This window comes from Ctenopharyngodon idella, chromosome 15 (assembly GCF_019924925.1).
Source record: "Ctenopharyngodon idella isolate HZGC_01 chromosome 15, HZGC01, whole genome shotgun sequence".
Lineage (NCBI taxonomy): Eukaryota > Metazoa > Chordata > Actinopteri > Cypriniformes > Xenocyprididae > Ctenopharyngodon > Ctenopharyngodon idella.
Window position 1 is genome coordinate 24,630,035 of NC_067234.1, and position 27,265 is coordinate 24,657,299.

At 38.3% G+C, this 27,265-nt stretch overlaps 1 protein-coding gene across 1 annotated transcript in view; it reads left to right on the plus strand.

The window, feature by feature from the left end:
* Window positions 1-27,265, plus strand: part of nxn (nucleoredoxin) — a 78,347-nt gene that overhangs the window by 48,229 nt on the left and 2,853 nt on the right. Inside the window, exons 2-7 of the mRNA XM_051861957.1 lie at window positions 10,264-10,381; window positions 14,588-14,721; window positions 17,137-17,237; window positions 19,637-19,743; window positions 22,722-22,901; window positions 23,058-23,182. Coding sequence (XP_051717917.1) covers window positions 10,264-10,381; window positions 14,588-14,721; window positions 17,137-17,237; window positions 19,637-19,743; window positions 22,722-22,901; window positions 23,058-23,182 — 765 coding nt within the window. The remainder of the gene's footprint in view (window positions 1-10,263; window positions 10,382-14,587; window positions 14,722-17,136; window positions 17,238-19,636; window positions 19,744-22,721; window positions 22,902-23,057; window positions 23,183-27,265) is intronic.

Consider the following 27,265-nt stretch of genomic DNA (forward strand, 5'->3'; position numbering starts at 1 on the left):
TTTTAGCCAGCATTCTTTACCAAGCAAAATCTTGCACTAAAGACCCCTGCCATTGAGAGCGCAAGTCAGGATTAATCCTGCTTTCAGAAAATGGCTTTTGTATGGCTGGGGCTAAAGCTGGAAGAACACTCCGCTCTCTTTCTTTCTCTGTCTCCATCTGTGTCATTCCGTCTCACTTTTTCCTCTACGTCTGAATGAGCGTGTCTATTTTTTTTGTTCCCCTCTTCTAAACTCCCCTGTGACACTCCGGCACCTGTTTTCCTCACTAAAGCATTAATTTATCACTGAATTATTACCCGAGATCCCACAATGTGCCTGCCACTCTATGACATGTCCTGACTGGGCAGTTTCCATGGTAACCGAACCCCTCTATCCAAAAGCAATTTAGCCCTGCGTATTGGGGTATACAATGCCTCTACCCGCTAACGGATGGGCCAATGAATATTTTAGCCTGTAAATATGATGCAGTAATATCACACTGCGTTTTAAAAGCAGGGGTGGGATAAATGACCGTGTGTGAGGAATCTGTTTCCTAGAATTGTGATTTGTCCCTCACGATGAAGGTCATAAAGGCGTCGCAGCTTTTGTGATGAAGTGAATGCTGGCGAGAGAGGCCTGCTATGCTCATCAGAGAGGAAGTAAGGGCGAGACATGAAATGCACACACTGTTCCAAAGCGTCTCTTTCTCTTTCTCTCTCTCTCTCTCTCTCTTTCTCTCTCTTTGCTCGAAATACGAAACAGACCCTGTCCAGACTCGTATTTTACTCATCTTCTGCCATTAGACTGACAGTGCTTTGCTAAATGAAATGCAACATGTTATTTCACATATGTATATTTGCACATGCAGAGGTTTGAGGCAAGAGGAAATATCAGATGGGAAGAGGTTCATTTCTGGTCTGCACTGTAAAAAATTAAATCAAATTAAGTTAAATTTACAGTAGAATTTCTGGCATTTATGGTGCCCCAAATAATTCAGAATTGATTTAATGTAATATACTCGCCAACTTGAACTACTAATCTGCTTTGCACTGATAACCACCGTAATAATGCATGTGGTCATTTTTATTTTTTATTTATTTTATTTTATTATATATATATATATATATATATATATATATATAATATACTTTTTTTTTTTTTTCATTATATCATTAAAAAAAAACATTGAAAACATGATTCCTTTGTTAGGTAAGATTGTGAGATCCTCAGATCCAGAGAACAATAAAAGAGGATATCTAATCTACTCTACAGTCATTTTAATGTAAAATGTCTTCAGTTTAGTTACTAGGTGGTATTGATATTTGCAATAGAAGTAGATAGGACCTTTTAGACTTGTGAGTTTTAATCTTTGAGCCCAAGTCGTGTGTTTTCCACTTAAAAAGCTAAAATCAAACCAGAGACAGTTCCTCTGCTTCTATATGGTACACTTTATCAACTTTTATGCAGTCCTCTAATATAGTGGCCTTTTTGAGGTCACAGCAGCAATAAATCATAGCTGACGCCAATTGGTGCAGTTATCGATGCCCCTTTTTCGCTGGTTAGCGACTGCTGTGTCTCCAGGGACTCAAGTTAAGTGATCTCTTCATTTGATGCAGATTATTATTAAGAGGATTAAAGGATGAGAGTCCGCATGTCCGAAGGCATCCTGCCAGAATCTTGACAACTCTTTGGCCTCGATCAATGAATTCCATGAAACCAATATGGTGTCAGCTCAGTCACGGTATCCGCACTGCTCTGTAGAAGCACTCGGGGATGAATTGTGACACTAGCTTTATTGTCTGACGCTGCGGAGCTCCAGTGCTTCCTTTTTAAGTGTTTGCCAAAAACGCCTATGCTAATGTTTTCATTTTCCTTTGAAGAGCAAGAGCGTTGTCTTTCTCTTGACGACAGGCGGAGCGTTGTACATGTGTTCCTTTTCTTTCCTGCATTGTATAGCGGGTGTTTTCTGAAACTTGTCCGTGGCGCTGCCACTTGGCACATGCCCCTCGTTCTCCCCCTCTGATGAAAGCAGATCCGCTCTGAGTCAGAGATCTAACAGCGGGAGGTGAATGGGACGATGACTGCGGGAATATCTTCTGCTTGAGCGGGCTCAGCAGGACTGTACAGGCTGGTGTAGGAGTCACGTGCTGTTAAAACCCAGTGACCGGCAGGCGTTTCTTAGTGGAAACCACAGGAGGCCGAGGGCGGAGAGGGATTTTGGTAGCTACAGGAAGTGAAAAAACACTTGACAAAAGATTGACACTCCACAGAGAAAAGCTGCACCTCTCCACAGCTTTTACCATCCTGAGAGTCTGCCTCGCAATCACTTTGTAACAAGAATCACTGGGCTAGTTGATGGAGCAAAGCTGCATTTTCATGACATCTTGAGTTTGCTTATAAAATACTTGTGCTTTTCATACGTGTCTTGTTCAGCCTTTGCCAAAAGTATTGGCAGTGACATAAATTTCACAAAGTTTGTTTCAGTATCTGGATTATTTGTTCATGTTTCTGTGGTATACTGGAAAACAGTGATAAGTAGAGTTGTCAAAATTACCGACTTCGGTACCAGGTTGGTACTGAAATTTAAAAATGTGACGCTTTGAGTGCTGTTGAGTGGATTCGTAAACAACTCTGATTGGCCATTGTGTTATGTCTGTGACTGGCTTCAATGATCAACGCTTCAAAAACGTTGTAAATAGTCATCAATGACGCTCTTCGCCGAGAGCTTACACAGATACACACGGGAGCATTTGAAAGCAGGCGTCTATCAGCGGACTGGTCCGCAATAGACACCTGCTTTCAAATGCTCCCGTTTTTTAAAACGCTTTCAAATTCAAACACTTCCGTGTGCTTTCAAACGCTCCCGTGCGTTGATCATTGAAGCCAATCACAGAAATATCTGATGAGCGCATGAACACAATGGCCAATCAGAGGTGTTTACGAATCCGCTCAACAGCGCTCAAAGCACCGCATTTTTAAAATTTCAGTACTGATTGGTACCGAAATCGTTACTTTTGACAACTCTAGTGATAAACATTTCATAAGTTTAAAGACTTTTATTGGCAAAAACATTCAATATATGCAAAGAGTCAATAGCCGCTTTTCCACTGTCAGGCCAGTGCTAACAACATGCCGGGCGAGGCAAACAGCCTCGGACCTCAAGCACCGAGGCCAAAATCAAGCTGAAAATCCAAAATCAAATAGCTGACTGAAAACTAGCTAGATTGTAAAATGAACATGACGTTTGAACTTTGCTTAAAGACTTAAGGCCCAGATATACTTCATTTTGCACGTTCCGCTCTGTCTCGTGCATAGTTAAGCGCACAAGCCTTTCAAAGTATGCTCCTTTTGGCTGTGAACACAGAAAGAGGCCTTCGGCGCGTGCGCACTATCTAGTGGATTTTGTTTTCAAGCACTCAAGTCACTCGCACATGCGCTGTTGTACGCAGACTGCCCACACGGTCTCAAAAACGTTTGTGGACCCTCCTGACGATGAAAATGATGTCATGCGGATAGTGTGCAGACACAGACGGCCGAATTATACTTTGGGCTTTAAGACTTCAGCATCTATATTCGACCAATGATTTACGATAAAAAAAAAGTGTTAAAGTGACAAGTTTATTAATTTGTGCCAGGAGTGCACATCAGCCATGCTGAGTCAAATCATATTGATCATTATTTCACAAAAAGAGAACACATACTTATTCAGTCATGATTTATTTGTGATCACAGGAATGCACAAAACATCTTCCTTAAGGCTTTTAAGTCCAAAGGATTACACATTTAGAAAGATATTGATAAAATATCATAAGTTTGTCAAGTTTCTTTTGAAAGAATGAGCATTTCTATGAATTTTCCACAAAATTATGCGATCTGAGGAGGTTTGAGCGATCTCTCCCGTCTCACTATACTGTTATCCCTTCAGCCAGAGCAACAGAGGGAGCTCATGAGCAGAAAACAGGAGTTATGAGTTATACGAGTTAACCAGAGTATGTGTAATTTTTGACATGCGGATACATCGCAGAAGTCCGGTATCAACTAAGGCACAGAGAACACAGATAAAACATTGAACCAAATAAATACACAATAATAATCATATATGATTTGTCTTCTTGAAGTTCTTCAAGCAATCTCTGGTATTTTTTCATAATCGTGTGTTTATTATGGCAATGGTTAGCATAAGTAGCCTTTAGCATCGCATGTAATTTCTGCCTCATACGGTGATCAGAATCTTCATCGGATTGAAATCGGAAGTTATTTCAGACACTCTCTGGCCTTTGTTCATTCTAATGTAAAGGTATATTTATTTGTACACTTGTCATGACAATTCAGCACCCCAATTTAATGCAGTAAATGTTATTTTTATTACTGTAATACACTAATAACACAATGTACAGACAGGATGATTTTATTTAAAATAAGCACAAGTTAAATTCAGTACTTTACAAATGTACTTTTTATATAAAATTATTATATATCATTAAAAACATTGTTTTTCATTGCAGTAATATCTTTTTTTTTAATGAATAGGCTAATGGGGGATGAGCTTTATTATCATAATTATTTCACCATGCAATATAATAAGCTAAATTTTCTTTAATATATCATTATTTCTGTCTTTCCATCCATTTTCCCTCACTTTCTCCATGAAGAGAGTCTTCTTTCATTACTACTCAAGCATGTTTGATCCATTTGTGGTTGAACAAATGGCCTGAGCTCGACCCGTGTGTTTGAGTGAATGTAATGTATAGTTAATGTCCACTGTGGTTGTTAAATGGTCACAGCAGGGAATATTGGCACATTGAGGCTTTTCTCTGAGTAAATCAGAGAAACAACATGAGCGGCCATAGACCAAGGTTATTAATGGCGGCTGTCACTAATGTTTGTTGATTTTGCCAATGGCACGTCTCTGAGACCATTATTATTACTGGTGTGAAATAAAATCTCTTGTATTTCATCATGCGTGTACAGCAGAGTTTTCAGAATCAGAGCTCTGAGCTTTCTAAATGAGTGTGCAGCCCTCCAGAGAGTCTGTGTAAATGTTGTCATTACATAGAGATAAAAAAAATTAATAATAAATTCCTTTAAAAGAAAGCCCACACATTGAAAGTATGCAGACTAGCTCAGTGTTTTAAATGAGGGAATTGTGTTCCTCTACAGCCTGTCATCACAATGTCATAAGGACAGTCACATGTTTTTTTCTGCATCACTTGCAATGTAAGGTTGAATTGCACCAGTGCAAAATAAAAGGAAATTGAGAGTAATTTGCCATAAATCATCATTATTTCGAGAAGCCTCCACTGGTGTGGGTAATGGTGACTGATGAATGCAGGTGATGCAGACGCCATGATTACCGACCATCATCCCCTGCAGGATTATGCTAATCGGGTGAACTGTGATACTCTCTAGCATGATGATCTCAGTTGTGGAGTGATTTGCTAGTCTACGCCGCTCTGAAACAGAACCAAATGCTTTAAGTCGTCATTTATATGCGAGAGCTGAATGCTATTGGTTTGTTTGCTCTTTTTTGTGCTATACTTCTATTCATGCTGCTGTGTGTGTAGGTGGTTCTGTGATATTTTGTGCATATGAAGCTGCAAGAGAGCTGCAGTAGGGCAATAAGGAAATGTTACTATAGCCTATAGATTTTTACATTGCTTCAAAAAAAAAAAAAAAACTACAGTAAAAAGCATATTTAGCGTATGTATCTGTTAGGAATAACTGTTGCTGTCTGGTATTATGGGATAGTTCACCCAAAAATGAAAATTCTGTCATCATTTACTCACCCTCATGTAGTTCCAAAGCCATAACACTTTCGTTCATCTTCGGAACACAAATGAAGATCTTTTTGATGAAATCTGAGAGCTTTCTGTCCCTCCATTGAAAGCTATATAACTACCACTTTGACGCTTCAAAAAGTTCAAGAGATTGTGAAACTAATCCATATTATTTGAGCAGTTTAGTCCAAATTTTCTGAAGAGACACGATCACTTTATATGATGAACAGATTGAATTTAGGTTTTATTCACATATGAACATTGATCAGCAAACATTAACAGAAGCTCAGTCGAACCTGTGATGTGCAAGAACAAACTTCATTGGCTCTTGCTGAAGCTGAAATGTGCTGCGTAATGCGAGAATGAACCTCATTGGTTCTCGCACATCAAGCAAACATGCTTGTGCTTCAGTTTACCACAACTGCTGTGTGAGTTGATGAATGTTTATATGTGAATAAAAGCCTAAATTCAATCTGTTCATCATATAAAGCAATCAAGTCTGCTCAATTCATATGGATTAGTTTTACGCTTTATGAACTTTTTGAAGCGTCAAAGGGGTAGTTGCCTAGATGTCTATGGAGGGACAGAAAGCTCTCAGATTTCATCAAAAGATCTTGATTTGTGTTCCGAAGATGAACGAAAGTCTTAGGGGTTTGGAATGGCATAAAGGTGAGCAATTAATGACAGAATTTTCATTTGTTGGGTGAACCATGCCTTTAATAATCGTCATCTTTTCTGACAAAAAATCTACACTAAACAGCAGGCGTCATGATTTATTCAGTTTTAATTTAACTGAGCTGATAAAAAAAATTTCTCACTCATAGATCATTTCAAGTTCATTTTGATTTAGACATGGGCATCGCCAAAAGCGATATAGGACTAAGTGAATTTTCCATCAGTTTGATCTGCTCAGGTCATTTTATTTTATTTTATACTACTGGACTGTTGAATGCTCGAATCTGATTGGTTGACCAACGTTCTAAGGTGTGCAAGGAAACACACGGCTAAAGTAGTTCTAGGCAGGTCTTGACCACATTGCGCTTCCATATCACTTCGCCAAATGATTTCAGTTATTTCAATAGGTCCTTACAGCCTACAACTGCAAAAGAAACACAACGACACTAACCAAGCAAATAAATATAGTAAGAAATAAGATGAAAACAACAAATTATTGTCATGGTTTTTGTCACAAAATACGTTTATTGTGTCCTGAAAGCGCATACTCTCTCGCGTGCTCGCTCTCTCTCGCGTGCTCTCTCTCTCTCGCGTGCTCTCTCTCTCTCTCTCTCTCTCTCTCTCTCTCTCTCTCTCTCTCTCTCTCTCTCTCTTCAAGCGTACACTCGTACAGACACACACTCACACAGAAATGTTTTGTCAGCGCTGCTCTGATGAATTAATCAGTAAAATAGTTTAGCAACTTAAAAGATACATGACTCACCAGCAAGGTAATAACTGGCGGCTCTTGTGGTAGATAAACTTTTAGTTTCGCTATTACTAGAGACATTGCTGCCGTGAGAGACGCACAGACTCAGGTAGGCTAATTCACATATGCTGCTTATTTTCTCTCTCTCTCTCTCTCTTTTATACTCTAGATATGCATTTCAAAAATTGCTTGTTTTCCCCCCTAATACTAAAAGAACAGGCTCATCTGCTGGTTTCTTAAAGAAACTCTTTGACCTCTAAAACATGTCAGCATTCATCACTGTCCATGTCCTTCCTTAATTGGCTGTTTTCATCAGGTTAAGGCTGTGAGTGTTTTTAGCCTCACTGAACTGATGGGCAGCCGTTGACATGGCTGGTCATGGAGCTGTCTTTCATTTCATATTACCTGTCTCCTTCATCCAGTCACTCATACAGCTGTCTCACAGCCTGCGGGCGAGCTTTGTTCTCTCACGGCCTCTCTCTCGACTCACTGTAGATCTGAGTCCAAACACACAGCTGTGTCAGATTCACAGGTGTGTGTAAGGTAAGCAGCAGTGTTGATACTTGAGACCTTCACAGTTTGTGCCCTTTAACCTCACTGATTTGCAGCGTAGGCCGCTTGCGCTTCAGGCCGGAGTGAGAAGTTTGGGTGCAGACAGGCCAATGATTGAGTGAGCAACTTGACTGTTGACAATGGCAGCGCTGCAGGTTTGTGTTGGAGCTGTTCTCTGGACACAATCCTTCAGGCTTAAAGAAACAGAGTAACACTCTTTGACTGCCTCTTCACATCTAAACTCTCCTCCGGTGAAAACATTTCATCAGCTATGCATCAAAGAGTTTGATCACACAGAGCATTTGAACCTCCACTCTTGTATTCAGCCACATTTAACATTTGACTTCATACTCTGTAAATTTTTAACTGAAACTACAATACGTCTGTGTAGCATAGCATTTCATTTGCCCACAGTATTTTCAGTGGCTGTGTGTAAAGAAATAATATTTTACCTTTTGACTAGGGTAGTCTGGATCATGACCACACAAATGGTACTTATGAGGTGGTCCTCTTTAGTGAATCAAGAGCATAACCAGTGCAGCTAGAATCTTAATGAATAGTTCACAAAAGATGACGAAGCTGTCTGAAGCAATGTCCTGTATTATTTACAATATTAGCAGAAAATGTTAGCAAATAGATATTAAACAGAAATATACCCAAATGAAGCTGCATAAATGATATAGAATCAAACTGACATGTAACCTGTGAATCAAAATTGCATCAAAGCAAATCTGTATCTATATCGATTTTCAGCCCTAACTCAGCCCTAGTGCTGTCAGTTTTATCAATTTAATGTGATTAATTATTTAAAGGGGTCTTATTATGCCTCTTTTACAAGATGTAATAAGTCTCTGGTGTCCCCAGAATGTGTCTCTGAAGTTTCAGCTCAAAATACCCCACAGATCATTTATTATAGCTTGTCAAATTTGCCCCTGTTTGGGTGTGAGCAAAAACACGCCGTTTTTGTGTGTGGCCCTTTAAATGCAAATGAGCTGCTGCTCCCCAACCTGTTTCCAGAAGAGAGCGGAGCTTTAACAGCTCACACTTTGGTTGCTCAACAACAACAAAGCTGGAGGATCTCACGCAGCCAAAATGACGATTGTCAGTAACTGTGTTCAGCCTTACATTGTTCAAACCAGAGTTGGACACTGATGGAGAGACTCAGGAAGAAGTTACAACTCATTGACTAGTATGTGCTGTCTTGTTAATCTTCAGCGTTGAATTGACCCTCGTTTGTGAAGCAGTCCGGCGTAAAATGACGGCATGGCAGCAACACTCTACTACAACAACTCTTCCTCTTCTCTGAAGCAGACCAACATGGCCTCGCCCCCTTTGTTGCATGTTCTCAGGGGCAGGGTTTATGTAAATTTTAGGGTTTGTGATGTCACAACCCAAGAAGAAGCTTGTTGTAGTTTCTACCAGCCGTTTGTTGTAGTCCTTAAAAAGCGATTTCTGTAAAAGAAAATATCTCCCTTTGTATTGAACATTAAGCATCGTAACTTTGCAGATGTTGTTTATGCTCAAACAGCAACATTACACACTAACTAAAGTTAAAAAAGTGAAATCATAATCAAGGACCCCTTTAAAATGTCAATTACTGTACAATTAGTCATGGCCCTGATCTGAACGTAACTGTGATGAGGAATTTGGCCCTGCTTATAAAGCCACTTTGTCTAAAAGAATTTTTAGAGTTTGTAGGACTACAGCAAAAATATTCTTTATATGGGGGCTTTTCTCAGCAAAAATGATTTAATTCAATACATTTTTTTAGCATAATGTTTTTAAATTAACTACATGATATCAACTGACGGCTCTAGTCTGCATGTGTGTCTAGTGTTTTGATAAATCATTCATGTCCGTAGCTCCTGTGTTTCATGCGCTACGTTTCGCATCAGTCCGCTGCAGTTACTGTAGTTTACTTTCATAGGCATCTTTCATCCATTAGACCTTCGCACGTCCATGTCCTGAATAATTTACCAGGTTTCTTCTCACCGGCAAAAGGATGAAGACGGCGGCGGTGCCCACAGCCATGAAACTACACAGGCAAACGTCTCTGTCGAGCAAGGTTTAATCGCTGGCTTTTTAGTCTGTGTGCCACAGTTTGAGTGAGACTACAGAAAGATAAAGCGCTCCCCTCAAATTTCCTCAGATGCCAGTCTCTTTAAAGTTGAATCAGCCCTGTAGATGTTTGATTCTGGCCCTCAGCTAATTCTTTGCCGGCTCGCCTCAGCTGCGGATAACACTTAATTCAACTCGCCACATTTCTGAGTCTCTTTATACTTCAGAGTGAGAGGAAGACGTTTTATAGCCTTTTTTAAGCCTCACGTGGAAAGATGGGAAAGCAATGATTGTATCTCTAATGGTTAAAAAGGCAAAAAAGCTTTGAAAAAAGAGAAATGAGCCAAGATGAATTATGCTCTCGCTTTCTAACATACACATTCCCACTCCTCATTCTTTCAGTCAAATTCCTTTTGAATATCTTTTGATTCTCAGTCTCTCATCTCAGTCAATGTCTGTCTTTTCTTTTTGTAGATGAAGCTATGGAACAAGTACAAGGTGACCAGTATTCCCTCTCTGGTGTTTATCGATGCTGCCACGGGGAAGGTGGTCTGTCGGAACGGCTTGCTTGTGGTGAGAGATGATCCAAAAGGTGAGTACCAGAGTTCAATTTTTCACCCACTCGCTCTCTAAAGGGTTTAAAGGGATAGATCACCTAAAAAAGAAACTTGTTTTATTATTAATGTAATGGAGTCCAGCTAGTAAAGTGGTAAACCTCACTCCCCTGGCCTCAAGAGGCACACTAGTGACTAGATGCTAATGCTAGAGGCTGCGTTCTTTAGCGTCCTTGTTAGGCCTCCCAAGCGTGTGACGCTAGTTCGATTCCCGCTCAGAGGGGTGCGAGTGGGACCAGTCACATTAACTTACCCTCTTGTTGTTCCAAACACTTAAGGCCTTTGCACACTGAGTCCGAAATTCGCATGCGAAACTTTCGCACGTTAAAAAATAAATACGACCTCACGTTATGTCAATCACGTTTGCACACTGCCTCCGAAACTTTCGTCCGTCATAAAAAAATTCGGATCAGGTTTGATTTTCTGCGTTTTTCGCATCCGTGGCACGTATTTTGAGAAGTTTTGACAATTCAGAGTACGCGAACGCCAAAATCCCCAATGCCAAGTTGATCCACGTCGTCTACAGCACAAAGCAGTAGCACTGTATGACAAACAAAGTACGGAAAGAGACAGATTATAAAGATAGAGTGTGCCAGTATCGCTAGCAAAGCATCAAACTGAGGCACTGACATCCTGAAGTAAACTTTGAAACACTCGGGATAATTCCGCAGCTCCTTGATGAGGTGGAACTCTCCTTCCTCTCTACGCAATCTCAGGATTGGATGTACCCAATATTTTCTCTTTCTTTTTGTCTTTTTAAGAAGAGAGAGGACAACTAAATCATGCTCACTGCTTAAAGACTTCATTTTGTATTATTTTGCGAATTGTTTCGCAACGGATTCATTAATACGCATCGCACTCAGTGTGCAAGGTCTCTGTGCGTGACGAATTTTTAGGATCACTAATACGAAAAATGCATACGAAAATTTCGGACTCAGTGTGCAAAGGCCTTTATGCTGTTTTTTTTTTTCTTCTGTTAAACACTCAAGGAGAACTATTTTAAGAATCTCCAAAAATGGCACAATAACACTAAAAATGCAGCATAAAACTTGTCTATACAGCTTATGCCCCATATTCTAAAGCACAAAGTTCACTTCAGTTGTGACACAGAAGTTAAGTCCATTTGATAGCATGTGTGTACACAGGCATTTGCACTAGAAAGTTTCATCCTTTTCCAGTGTCTGCTCTATTTCTCTCTGGAAGTTATGATCAATAAAAACAAGAGTTGTGAGTATCTCTTAAACCCCACGCACAAGCACTTGTCAACACAGGCGTCTGTTGTTGTTGTTTTGTCTTTTCCATTAATAATATTTTTATTCCATTTATTACTTTTTGGGGCAGTCCTGGCCTAATGGTTAGAGAGTCAGACTCGTAACCTGAAGGTTGTGGGTTCAATTCTCAATACCAGCAGGAAATGTCTGAGGTGCCCTTGAGCAAGGCATCTAACCCCATTCACTCCCCGGGCACCACAGCAAAAATGACTGCCCACTGTTTCGGGTGTGTGTCCACTGTTTGCAGTGTGTGTGTGTGTGTGTGTGTGTGCACTACTCCTAATGTGTGTGTGCACTAACATGGATGGGTTAAATGCAGAGGACGAATTCTGAGTGTGGGTTTACCATACTTGGCCTTGACATGTCACTTTCACTTATTTTTTGAGCTGAGTTAAGTTAAGCCCAAAGTATACAAGTTTTGACTCGAACACTTGTATGCGCACAGCCAAACGTGTAGCCTTTAAAACTCAAGCACTCGGCGCATGCACACTAGAAAGATTCATTCATCTGTCCAGTGTCTGCACTGTCTCTCCAGAAGTTATGAATGATAAAAATGTCTTTGTACTCATTTAAACTCATTAAAGAGTTGCACATATGTCTAAATCTCCCTCATGTAAGCACTCGTCAATGTGGGCATCTATTGTTGTTGCGTCTCCAGTAGTTTGTTGTTGGTGTTCTGTCTCTTCCATTTCTTTTTCGATTGTGAAACAACAGGCCGGGCCAGAAAAATCTGACCGTGTGCATACTACGCGGATGACTAAATTTCGCCATGCGCACTGTACACACACTAGATCAGTAAATGAATGATTAAAATGAGAGTTCAGTTTTTTCTTTCAGTAAACACGAATTTGAGCTATTTATTTATGAATCAGAGTTCACTACATGGACAGCATTACTACATGGTGGAAACAACCTGCGTGTGGATTCTCCAAAATTACTACTTTTGTGTTCCACAAAAAAGGAAAGTCATACAGGTTTGAAACAAACATATTAGGGTTTGTGAATGATTTATTTGCTGTCCCTTTTACTTGACTTTCACATGCTCAGGAACTCACACTGCATACCTGACTTGGCTCCACGGTACATGGTTGTCCTTCATTGCTCTTCACCTGTCTGTATGGTACTGGTATTTGAAGAGCTGTATGCATTTGATAGCCCTCGGCTCACTTGAGTGGTGTCATCTGCAGCTTCTCTCTGCATGTGAAAAACATTTATTTGTCTGGAAAAGCAGAGAGCCGTTGTATTTGCATAAAAACATTCATGCAGTGGAATTTGTCAGGTGATCAACATGACAGATTCACCTCCTCAGCTTAATGAGCCTCAGCTCCAGCAGTTACCAGCAGTAAGAGTGAAAAAATGAACTCGGTGATTCATGAAGCACAGTGACATTCTGAAACACTGGCGTGCAGTATTGATGACTTTGCTTTCAGTGTAATGACATAGCCATGAGCTTTTGTTTGAAAGCATATACGATATCCGGTGTGTTTGTATAGTGTGTGTGTGTGTGTGTGTGTGTGTGTGTGTGTGTGTGTGTGTGAACATGTACACAGTGGCCAGCACAGGAGCAGGTTCAAAACCCCAGCCTGCGCTTTCGTTCTTTCCAGCTAATAAAGCCTGTAACAAAGAAATAAGACACTTTGATATTTCACAGTTTGGTCCAAAACATAGGGTATATTAAAGTGGCCATGTTTGTTAAAAGCATAGTTCACCCAAAAATGAAAATGATGTCATCAATTACTCTCCCTCAAATTATTGAACGCAAAAGAAGATATTGTGAAGAATATCAGTTAATGGACCCCATTGACTTCCATAGTATTTTTTTCCATACTGTGGAAGTCAATGGGGTCCATCAGCTGTTTGGTTACCAACATTCTTCAAAATATCTGTTTGTGTGTGTGTTCAGCAGACAGAATTTTAATTTTTGGTTGAACTATCCCTTTAAGCTCCAAAAATACCAAAAAGCAACATAAAAATGTTCCATAAATAGTGCTATATACCAAGCTTTATTCCATAGGATAGATTTGTAGAACTGATAGACCGACATTTAAGTCATAATTCACTGACAAACATCCCTGCTGGTGAACTGTCAACTTGAGAACCATTGAAACTGGATCATTGATTCAGTGAGTTGAACTTGAGAACCAGATCAGTAATGTAATAATTCACTGATTTTGATCATTCTGATCTGATTTTGATTCGGGGGGTTGGGCGTAACTGACAGAACGGCAGTTTTTCCCCTCCGTTTGGCTAAAATAGTGTTCATGGTCATCGAGTTTGAAATATTGACTACAAACACAGAGATTTTTCAAATTTTCCCATTGCGGCGTTCTCTCTGTATTTACAATTCTTAGTCTTTAGCCGCTGCCTACAATGCGCTGGATCTTTCACTGGAAAATGAAAGTAACTCACTCCTGCTAAACGTTTACTCTTTGAATTCTTGCACCCGGGAACAATACAAGTCAACACCATTATGACTATAAGTTTACTAAGAAGTATTTCCTACTAAAGCAAGGTTGTATTTGACTCTGGTAAGTGTATCCATAGCAGAATGGTGGGAGTGCCCTTGGATGGCAACATGCCCAGGGCATTGTGGGTGTTGAAGTTTTGGCAAAAGGGAAGAAGCATTTTTTTCTCTGTTTGCTGTAGACAGGTAGCATAAACAGCATTTTTAAATAGTTATGTAATATTTAAAAAAAACTGGTGGACTTTCACATTAAGACCTGATATTTCCTTCTGCTCCCATTCGCATCTGTAGCAGCGTTTGATTTCCATGTGCTATCAGGATCCAGAGGATAGGCTCGTGTGTATTATAAATATATGAATGACATATGCATGTGCTGTGCTGGCAGTGAAAGAAGGATTGTGTGACAGTAATCAGAGTCCTGCTCTTCTCTGCTCCCACCCGTCCTGCAGGCCTGGAGTTCCCCTGGGGGCCGAAGCCCTTTGCGGAGGTGGTGGCCGGGCCCTTGCTCAGGAACAACCGACAGACGGCAGACAGCGGTGCCCTGGAGGGGTCCTACGTGGGAGTTTACTTCTCTGCACACTGGGTGAGTGCTTTTTGTGTTAGTGTTCCTAACCTAGCTGTACTTTGGAGACAAAGTTGCTGTCTAATTTTATTTCAGCTTGTCACATTTCTCATTTTAATTTAGTTCAACTTGATGTAACTAATGAAAAATATTAATAAAAACTATAATAATATCTCAATGATACTAAAATAACACTGGTTAGTAAATTAGTAGAAAACACAGTAACAGAATCGGACATGAAAATGACTCATGGTTCAGTGAGGAAGTCATTAATGGCTCTGAACGATTCGCTGACTGATTCAAGCATCTTTCAAAGGGATAGTTCACCCAAAAATGAAAATTCTGTCATCATTTAATCACCCTCATGTTGTTCCAAACCTGAGCTTCTTTCTTCTGTTGAACACAAAAGAAGAATGTTGGTAACCAGACAGTTGACAGTAGCCATTAACTTCCATAGTAGGAAAAAAAAAAATACTATGGCTAGTACCATCAACTGTCTGGTTACCAACATTTTTTAAAATATCTTCTTTTGTGTTCAACAGAACTCATACAGGTTTGGAACAACATGAGGGTGAGTAAATGATTTTTATTTTTGTGTGAACTATCCCTTTAACTCATGTGCACATTTGAGGTTGTTTCATGAATCTTTTTGATTGAGTCTTTTAAAAGAACCAGTTCATAAGAGTCATTTTTTTCTCACAAATCCATGAATCGGATATCAAAGCTCAGTGGTGTTAGTGTTCCTCTTGGGTTTCCCATCATATGAAACCTTTTCCACAGACACCCTGTTATTTCCCACTGTAAAAGTCACTCCGTACACTCAGGCCAGTATGTGACGCACTCATTCACGTTCATGGTGGAACGGTTTCTTGACTGACAGCGTTTCTCGTCGCTTCGGCAAACGCGGGCACTGCTAGTGCCAGTCGACAGGGCAGCCGCCACAGTAGCGGGAGCTTGTTTTTCCAGTCCCCCCTTTTCAAAACCCAGACAAATTGTGAAGATGAGCCACAAAACCAGGCTCTATTTTTCAGTTTATTATTCCAACACCACATTCCTCACTCCTAACCAGCGTAAAGTGAACCTCTATTAAAGTGACTGTTATAAGACTAAGTGTGCCTGGACATACTGTTGCCGTCGATTATACTAATGCCAATTTTTTTTTCTCCATTTGAAAACAACCTCAGTTGACCTCAAGGAAACTGAGGAAGAGTTTGTAGCTTTGTGCTTTTGCTTTGTGTCTCTGTATCTGTAAAGAAACACACAGAGACAGATAGAAATGAAGCTGCAACTTTGGAGCTGCAATGTACATTGAAACGTAATGTGCGTCAAATCGACCATTTCCAGTTAGACATTTATTTTAATGGGGGTGATTTTTAGTTTTCTACAGACTGAAATTGTTGATCAAGTCTGATTGTTCGGCTCATGAATATGAATACCTTAATGCCACATTCAGCTGATTGATAAGTCAACAGCACCACCATCTTTGAAAGGTCAACATTGTTCAGTTGTAACCTTATAAAACATTATAAATTCATTATATATTACAGTTTGTGGTGTGTGTTGTGGTAAATTCTATTATCAGATGATCAGATGAACATTCAATCATGGTTACTTTTACTATTAAATTACATTAGATTTAATCCTTACAAATGATTACTGTTTTATGTTATATAATAGGTTTACATGAAACTATATAGTTGAATTCTGTTAAATGTACACTGCCGTTCAAAAGTTTAGGTCTACAAGATATTTTTTAATACTTTTATTCAGCAAGGATGCATTAACTTGATCAAAAGTGACATTTATGATGTTACAAAAAAGTCTCTTCCTGTCTAATTCATTCTGATAATTAGACCTAGACAAAATCTGCAGACTTTTTTTATTGCATTTTCTGCGCTGATGTTGTCAGGGAAATCTGTGGAAGGGATTTAAATATGGTAAATGAGTACTACTCGCATACTGGTGGCTGGAAGCATTAATCAGATCTGCCTAAATATTTGATAAAGAAAGGCAGAAGGGCCGGAGGATATTTAAAACTTTGTGAATGACAGGCGTTTGAGTTCTGCGTGAATCTGCTGAGCTTTCGTTCGGTGTGGGCCTGCCGGTGGTCAAAGGCCTGGAGAGCTCTTGAAGAGAGCTGAGTGAAGCATGTCAGGCTGTATGTAGCACTCTTGTGACAAGAAAAAAACATGCAGCACAAAATACCTCCAAGCCATAAAAGAGTGGATGAGTTTAAAAGCTCTTCCAGGCCCTATTCACATTTGTTTTGTTTTTTTTTTTCTTAAAAGAGTGTTGAACTGCAGGGAGAGTAATATTAAGTGCTCTGGGCACTCACTAGGCCACTAAGTGCTGTTTATTATCAGAAACCCTTTAGGAGATCTTGTCATAACTTATGTATGTGTTTGTGTGTGTTTATGTGTGGGTTTTCTCCCGCAGTGTCCTCCTTGTCGCAGTCTAACCCGAGTGTTGGTGGAATCATACCGGAAAGTGAAAGAAGCAGGACACAAATTTGAGATTGTGTTTGTCAGTGCTGATAGGTAAGAAACTTGTATTTTAAAAATGCTTTATTTTTTTTTTTTTTTTTTTTTTTTTTTTTATTTCATTACAAATTATGTTAGTAGCATAACAATTTCAGTGGATTCCTTTTATGCCATACAATTTTTTTATTTAAATTTTCATCCTAAACTTAGAAATTTTCAGGTTTAAATTTATTTTGAATCTCTGATTTTCAGTGTGGTCTCAGACTTTTGGACTTTTGGATGCACTGATAATTCAGATTCTGGCCGATAATTATTTTCATCACCAATAAATGGCTGATGTTAAAATTTTATACTGTTTTGTCTTAAACGGTTAGTTCACCCGAAAATGAAAATTCTGTCATTAATTACTCACCCTCATGTTGTTCCACACCCGTAAGACCTTCGTTCATCTTCGGAACACAAATTAAGATATTTTTGATAAAATCTGATGGCTCAGTGAGGCCTCCATTGACAGCAAGATAATTAACACTTTCAGATGCCCAGAAAGGCACTAAAGTTATATTTAAAACAGTTCATGTGACTACAGTGGTTCAACCTTAATGTTATGAAGCAACAAGAATACTTTTTGTGCACCAAAAAAACAAAATAACAACTTTATTCAACAATATCTACTGATGGGCGATTTCAAAACACTGCTTCATGAAAATTTTAAGCTTTACGAATCTTTTGTTTCGAATCAGTGGTTCGGAGCATGTATCAAACTGCCAAAGTCGCATGAACTATTGAAATTTCGAAACGTTTCGAAACACTTAAGATATAACGAAGCCTCGTTTACTGAAATAATACGACTTTGGCAGTTTGATACACGCTCCGAACCACTGATTCGAATCAAAAGATTCGTTAAGCTTCGAATCTTCATGAAGCAGTGTTTTGAAATTGCCCATCACTAGATATTGTTGAATAAAGTCGACTCGTTATTTTGTTTTTGTTTTTTTTGGAACACGAAAAGTATTCTCGTTGCTTCATAACATTAAGGTTGAACCACTGTAATCACATGAACTGTTTTAAATACGTCTTTAGTAGCTTTCTGTGTTAATTATATTGCTAGGCCTCACTGAGCCATCAGATTTTATCAAAAATATCTTAATTTGTGTTCCAAAGATGAACGAAGGTCTTACGGGTATAGAACGATATGAGGATGAGTAATAAATTACAGAATTTTTATTTCTGGGTGAACTAACCCTTTAATAAATAAAAAGTAAAACACTAAAAACAATCATTTTCAATGCTTCAAGTGAATTTAGGCATCACAACATTATGTACAGTATGAAAAATGGATATTAGTTTTGAGATTTGCTAAATATTACATTTAACAGTGTTATTAAATTATTAATTAAGTGTTAAAGATTAACTTTTAAGTGAGCATTGGATGTTGGCAAAGGTAATCTAAATGTAAAAATGAGGAAAATGAGCGCAATTAAATATCCAGTATTGGCCTATGTACAGTTATGTACAGTACAATATCAACCGATAGTAATAAATAAAAAATCTCTAATATCAGCCGATAATTCATATGGCACTGATATATGGTGCATTCTTAACTTTTGCACATAATATCAGCCATATATGAGAGTCGGACTTGTAACCCGAAGGTTGTGGGTTCGATTCTCATTACCAGCAGGAAATGTAGGTGTGGGAGTGAATGAACAGTCTCTTTCAAGGAAAGTCTGTTCACTTGGCGGCCATATTTGAAACGCCTCCGGGCAGCTATTTCGGGCATCCAAGACCAAGTCCTATCTCTTTGAATAGGGAAATCCTGAAATCTCTAAAACTGCTTGCCGAACTCACAATTAAATAACATATTTCAAATCAGCAACAAAATCTAACATGAACTGTCCTATGAATGTTGTTTCTTGTACTCAAATAGCGTTAAAAAAATCTTATTTTTCAAGCTAGACCAGCCAATGTCTTGCATGTGCAGTCCTAAGCATGAGTCTCAGGTTTCTATGGGAACTTCTAACGGCAGCTGCAGTGACGCAATGACTTTACCAATCAGCGATTGGCTCTTCTACTTAGAAGGCGGGACTTATTCCGCCATATTGCGCGGTGCAGTTTCTCCCATTCACAAGTAATAGGAGTGAACCGGTTTTCTATATCTATAGTATTTGACAGAGCTTTCTTCCACTCTCATTACTCAAAACTGAGGTGCCCTTGAGAAAGACACCTAACGCCCAATCACTCCCCGGGCGCCACAGCAAAAATGGCTGCCCACTGCTCCGGGTGTGAGTTCACGGTGTGTGTTAAATACTCACTGCTGTGTGTGTGCACTTGGATGGGTGAAATGCAGAGCACAAATTCTGAGTATGTGACACCATACTTGGCCACATGTCACTTTCACTTTCATTATTTTAAATGTGGAGGACACTTTAAACATGCAGATATGTCTTGTGATATAGGTCGGAGGAGTCGTTTACGCAGTACTTCAGCGAGATGCCGTGGTTGGCAGTGCCGTACGCAGATGAGGCCAGACGGTCACGACTCAACAGACTCTATGGAATCCAAGGTACGTCTGTGGACTTTGACTCTGGCTCAGGTGGACGTGAATTTGTTTGATATAACAGCGTGTGGTTGGATGTCACGTTGGCCGTCGCTGGATACAGCTGACCCTGCCAGGAACTGCAAACTGAGCTGTAGGACCTCAGGAATGTGGGCGGCTAATCAAGTTTACTTTACTATTACTGTTCCCCACCGCTCCCTCTCTCTTTAACTCGCTCTCTCTGGATCTTGCTCTCACTCTGTGTAACAATTCTGAAAACATGGTTTTTAAGGGGGTAGTTCAACCAAAAATGATAATTCTGTCATTATTTATTCACAAATGTTGTTCCAAACCTGCATGATTTTATTTCTTCTGAAAAACACAAAAGAAGATATTTTAAAGAATGTTTTGGTCCATGTAATGAAAGTCAATGGGGTCCAAAACAACACTTGGAATCCCATTGACTTTTATTACATGGACCAAAAAAACAGATACATTTTTCAAAACTTCAAAATATCATAGAGGTTTGGAATGACATGAGGGTGATGAATTGATTGTTTTCAGCCCCCCAAAAACTCTTAATGGACCAGGTATCATACAACCCCTTTAACAGTCAAAAAAATCTCTCTCTGCTTTCTGCTGTTCTCCATTGGGAGTGGATGCATTGAGAGAGAAAGAACTGGCTTCTGGCCTATCCGGTCTGGAATGTGTGGAATTCATCTTGGATGAGTTGATACTGACTCCCCCATCCCTCCACCTCCAGCCTGAAGTCGGTGTGTGAGGCTGATAAGGCCACTAATACCACAGGCAGATTTCTATCTCAAAGAGGGCTTGAGAGAGTCCGGCCGTACAGAGAGATCAGTGTGACCACAGGCCGTCTGACTGTGTCTTTGTGGAAGAATGTGTGCTGGTGTTGTGCTTAGGGTGTGGAGGACCATTATGTGGCCTAAAGCCACTGTTCAGCTCCACTTACCATCTCACACACTAACCATTAAACATGGTAAGGCATGTCAAAGATAATAATATAAAGTAATAGAATTAAAGAAGAAGAATTTTGTTGACATTTTGTCACACTCATTCTTTTTTGTCCATTTACTCTGATAACCGGCATCAAGTCTAACCGAGCTCTGCTACACATTTACCAACATCTGACATTTGAATCCCCCAAAGTGCCTTGCCCTTTGTACTTCCTTTCTATACTATTTGTGACCCTGGACCACAAAACCAGTCATAAGTCGCAAGGGTATATTTGTAGCAATAGCCAACAATACATTGTATGGGTCAAAATTAACGATTTTTCTTTTATGCAAAAAATCATTAGGATATTAAGTAAAGATCATGTTCCATGAAGATATTTTGTAAATTTCCTACCGTAAATACATCAAAAAATGATTTTTGTGATTGGATATGCATTGCTAAGGACTTCATTTGGACAACTTTGAAGGCAATTTTCTCAATATTTTTATTTTTTTTAATTTTTTTTTTTGCACCCTCAGATTCCAGATTTGTATAGTTGTATCTCGGCCAAATATTGTCCTATCCTAACAAACCATACATCAATGGAAATACATTCCTATTTATTCAGCTTTCAGATGATGTATAAATCTCAGTTTCAAAAAATTGACCCTTATGACTGGTTTTGTGGTCCAGGGTCACATTTTTTGTTTTGCTTTGTTTTTTTGTTTGGCTTTGCTTTGTTTTTGTTCTTTGCTTTACTGTTGTTGTTGTTTTTTTGTTTTTTGTGTGTGTGTGTGTGTGTGTGTGTGTATGTGTGTGTGTGTTTTGTTTTTGTTATTTGTTTTATTTGTTTGTTTGGTTTTTTTTGGCTTTGTTTTGTTTTTGGTTTTGTTTTTTGCTTTGTGTTGTGTTTTGTTTTGCTGTGTTGTTTTGTTTTGTTTCTTTCATCTCACACACTTAACAGTTAAACATAGTAAGGCATGTCAAAGACAATAATATAAAGTAATAAAATGTAAAGATGAATTATCCTTTCATTTTGTTGACATTTTGTCACCTTCATTAATTTTTGTCCATTTTACTCTGATAAACGCATATGTCAACAAAAGCACAAAAATGGCGAAAAAATATTTTAAAAAATGTAAAAACATGAAGCATTAAAACAAACAGTAACATATAGCTAATACTTTACAATAAGTTAAACACAAAGTTAAATTATATTTTATAATTGTAGTTCATGTTAATTCTTACACAAATAGTATATGTTAACATTATATGTTTATGAACTTACATAAACAATAATACACTACTGTTCTAAGGTTTGGGGTTGATTTTTTTTTTTTAAATGATTTTGAAAGTAGTCTCTTATTCTCACCAAGGCTGCATTTATTTGATCAGAATAACAGTAAAACAGTAATATTGTGAAATAATACAATTTAAAATCACTGTTTTATATTTTAATATATTTAAAATTAATTTATAGCAAAGCTGAATTTTCAGCATCATTACTCCAGTCTTCAGTGTCACATGATCCTTCAGAAATCATTCTAATATGCTGATTTGGAGCTCAAGAAATATTTCTTATTATTGTCCATGTTGAAAACAGTTGTGCTGCTTAATATTTCTGTGGAAACCGTGATAAATTTTTTTTTTTTTTTTTTTTTTTTTTTTTTAAGATAGAAATCTTTTGCAACATTATAAATGTCTTTTGATCAATTCAATTCATCCTTCCTTGAAAATCTGATTAGATTAACACTGTATGCTTAAATAGTATAATGACCAGTAAGAAGGTCAGTCACATCAACCATTTCCAGCATCAAGTTGTTTACTTAACACAAAATGCTACTGTGACAAAATCACAGCCAATCAGAGCTATTTGATGTTTAATATATAGCAAAATAAAAAAGGTGATTTTACACCACGAGATTTCACGGTTATCTCACACACGTGGTTGGTTGGGACAAAACAGATTTATAAGAATAAATGTTATTTATATACATTTATATACAGTTTATTTATTTATTTATTTATTTATTTATAACATTCTCCAGGTATCCCCACACTGATTTTGCTGGACACAGAGGGTCACATGATCACGCGACAGGGGCGAGTGGAGATTCTCAATGACCCCGACTGTCGGCTCTTCCCGTGGCACCCGCGACCCGTGCTGGAGCTCAGCGAATCCAACGCCGTGCAGCTGCATGAAGGACCCTGCCTCGTGCTGTTCGTAGGTGAGATGATTCTTCTCTTCTTTGAGATCATTGCAGAGGAGCACTCAAAGCCTATTGACTCTTCACCTCCCTTTTTGAACTACTGCGCTCATTTGTCTTTCTAACACATCATGCCTTTTTTCTCTCTCTTCTCACTGTTTTTAACCTCTCTTTTAGACGCTGAGGAAGAGGGAGAGCTGGAGCCGGCCAAGGAGCTCATCCAACCAATCGCAGAGAAGATCATGGCCAAGTACAAAGCCAAGGAGGAGGAGACGCCACTGCTCTTTTTTGTAGCTGGAGAGGTACGTTTGTCAATATATGTGTGTGATTGAACAATTAAAGGGTTCACTCAAAAAGGAAAATTAATTTATGCAACCTCATGTCATTTCAAACCTGTATGACTTTCTTTCTGCTGCAGAGAATATTTTGAAGAATTTGTTGGCCAGTTTTGGCAGTATAATAAAAGTGACTGGTGCTGTCAAGCTCTAAAATGACCAAAAAAAAAAAAAATCACAAAAAATTTGGCAAAAAAGTCAGCAGTCTTTATTGGCATGTTCTGTCAGAGTTTATGTCAAAAGTTTTTTTAATTATTATTATTTACATAATACTATAGTATTATTAATATTTTGAATTAATATAGCTTTTATTTTTATATTTGTTTTTTATTTTAGTTTAAGTTTTAGTAATTTGGTTTGCTTTTGTTTTTTTAATATTTCTATTTAGCTTCATTTTATTTCAGTTTTAGTAATTTCAGTACTTAAACTTATTACAGTTAGTTGCTAAGGCAAAAACTTAAATTTTTTGTTTGCGTTTTTTAAGTTAAAACTTTTCATATAATATTTAGATTTTATTTCAGTTTTATTTAAATTATAATTATTTCAATTATTTAATTAACAGTAACAACACTGATATAATGTATATGAATTGTTCTTTTGGATCTATGAATGAATCAGTTCACAAAATTGGTCTGAATGATTTGTTCATGAATCAAACTGATTCAGTTCTCTAGTTCAGCTCAATGACTCGATCCGCAGCAGCTCACTGGAGAGGAAGATTATTATTGAATAATGATTTAAATTTTGGTCTGTTTATCACACAAAGCATCATGTGACTTCAGAAGACTTGTATTATAAAGTGCATAACTCATATGGACTACTTTTATGATCCTTTTGTGTCATTTTTGAAGCTTGAAAGCTCCAGTCACCATTTATTGTAATGCATGGAAAACAGTACATTATTCCAATACAAATACAGTACTAATTCCTTTACATAAAAAGTATTTCATGTTTTCAAAGACATGGAGGTGAATAAATAACGATTTAGAGTTATTTAGAGTCCCTTTAAGGGTTTATTGAGTGAGTTTTTTTTTTTTTTATCTTTTTTTTTTTTTTCTTCTCTGCCACAACAATGAATCTTTGAATGTTTGCTTGCTTTCACACACAAGTGTGATGTGCCATCTGTTTCTGTATATTTGTGTAAAACAATCCTTCGGGAGGGCGGCCTGCAATCACCAACATGTACATGCAGTAAATAAAAAGAGCTGCAGTTGAATGGCAAGCACATGTAGCACAAGCCTCAAACCAAGAGGGTGCCAAAACAGCTGTGCCCTTCTCTCTCTCCCTCCCTCCCTTGCTTTTTTCATCTCCCTGATCACCTCTTCGTCTTTCAAGCCTGCATGCCAAGAGGGAGGAAAGCCAACATTTTCATAACTCTTAAATCTCCTGTTTTCTCTTTGTGACCTTTGCGGAAGTCATGTAGAGAGCGACGGCAGCCGTAATTAATAGACGATTAGCCACCCCTTTCTTTCCTTTTCCCATTCTCAATTTAACTTTTTTGCCACCGTTCAGTCTTTCTTTGTGTGAGGCACGCCCAAAAATGGCAGATCTTCAGGATGGCATTTCGCTATGCTATGGTTTGAGTTTCAGGCATTCCCCGCACATGTTCTTTAGCTGTGCACGTCTAACCGAGCTTTGCTACACATTTACCAACATCTGACATTTTAATCCCTCAAAGTGTTTTGCCCTGTGTACTTCCTTTCCTACTATTTTTTTTTGTTTTATTTTATTTTATTTTGTTTTGATTTGTTTTTGTTTTTTTTCTTTACTGTGTTTATTTTTTTCTGTGTTGTGTTGTTTTTGTTATTTGTTTGTTTGTTTGGCTTTGCTTTTGACATATTTTGTTTTTTTGTTTGTTTGTTTGTTTTGCTACACTGTTTTGTTTTGCTGTGTTGTTTTGTTTCTTTGTTTTGTGGTGTTTTTGTTTTTTTAATTGAAAATACATATTATAAAAGTTATGATACTGCACAGGCAATTGAATTTTGCTATTTTTATCTTGCATACAGCATCTCATGTCTTGTGGCAATAATTTTGTTTATTGCAATGTTTATCCTGGCAAAATGACTTGCCCCTTAGGCTTTCATTGAAAGTAAATTACTGTAAATGCTGTTTGTTTGTTCTTTCAAACTGGAGTCCATAATTATTTCTTGTGGTAACTGACAGCAAGTCACTTATTTTGATAATTTAACCTGAACTGTACTGAAGACAGAATATTTCTTTAATGTAAGGCCATTATATGGAGCACATTTTCAACAGGCTTTTATACATTTATTCATTCATTGCGTAACTCAACACGTTATTCACTTTTAACATAGTCCAGAAAAAAAACTGCAAATCAGTATCAAGGATTAACTTCATGTGTACAGGCCAACGCTGTCAAATCAGAGCAGATTGTGTGAGTGAAGAAATAAAGGAAAATGAGATGCAGTGTAAGAAACTCTGTAGCCTGTTAAGGGCCAGAGCAGCTGGAGGATCTCAGAGTCTAGAAGACAGTAAGTGTGTGTTCAGAGGCTGAAAACGGCCTGTTATCCTTAACCCGTAACACTTTATGTTTAATTGAGCAGCTATTTTGAAGAAAGCATGTGGAATTCTTTCACAAGTAAACTAAATCAATTATGTTGAAGGTGGGGTTCAATACATGTCTAGATCTATTATAGTTAACACTATTATTGTGAGTATGTGCATACTTTTGTTCAAGAGTTTTAGGTTAGTAAAAAGTATTATTATTCCGTAAGGACGCATTAAATTGATCAAAACTGACAGTAAAGACATTTATAATGTTGCAAAAGATTTCTATTTCAAATAAATTCTGTATTTTTTTTAAACTTTCTATTCATCAAAAATCCTGAAAAATATGTATGACAGTTGCTGTCCACATAAATATTAAGCAGCACACCTGTTTTCAACATAATGATAATAATAAGAAATGTTTCTTGAGCAGCAAATCAGCATATTAGAATGATTTTGAAGGATCATGTGACACTGAAGACTGGAGTAATGATGCTGAAAATTCATCACAGGAAAAACAAGACATTTTAAAATATCATAATATTACTGTTTTACTGTATTTTTGATCAAGTAAATGCAGCCTTAGTGAGCCTGAGAGACTTCTTTCAAAAACATTAAAAAAATCTTACTGACCACAAACAGGGTTTAAACGGGGTTTGTCCACTAATGTTTTCTTTGTCTTTATAAACCTTTTTTTTTCTGTGCTAATCAATAGCATACCTCAAATGCTGTTGATAGAGCTTAATACATATCTAACTGACTATATTCCTTTAATCAGTGACAAAATAGTCGATCAAAGCCTGGCAGCGGGAGACGCATTCTTGCACTGATGGCTTTTATTTTATTTCCAATGTGTGATTATTTGAACTCTGGTGCAGCGCACAGCTAGAACACTCTTGGGTTCAGATCAGAGCTCTCTCAGATAACCAATCAGCACAGGCCCTTCGTAGTGAGCTGGCCAATCAGACAGCCTTATCTCTGCTTGCATGAGCAGATGGCTAATGCTTATGGAATGCTACAGGCCCACAATAGGCAGAATAAACTTCTCGTTGTAGGGCCGGTGCAATTTGGTAAACACACTGGCCCTTATCACGCTAGCAGCTGGAGGCAGCCACAGGCTGACCCTTTGTCTCCGCACAGAGAGCTCAGCGCTGGAGGCGGCGAGGGACTGTGTGTGTGTGTGAAAGGGCCGCCAGGGTTGAAGAACAGTTTACACAAGGTTAGCTGCTCCACAAAAGAAGATGCATGGCTTTCCATTGAGAGGCAGACAGCCTGAGAGATGTAATCTTTTCATATCTAAAAGCCTGGAAGGGTTACACTGACAGACTCCGTTTCTCACTGTATTTGCTTCTGCTGATGGACGGCTTTCGCTGAGCTTTATCTGTTCACAATTTTACAAGGGCGTATTTAGCGCAAATCCCAGAAACAAGCTTTACACGTTGTAATATGTCAAATTTTGACAGTCATTGTCTCTCCTGGTGCAGCTATTTAATCAATTGCAGTGTGTTGTGGGCTCAGATCAGACAGAGGAATGCATCTGGA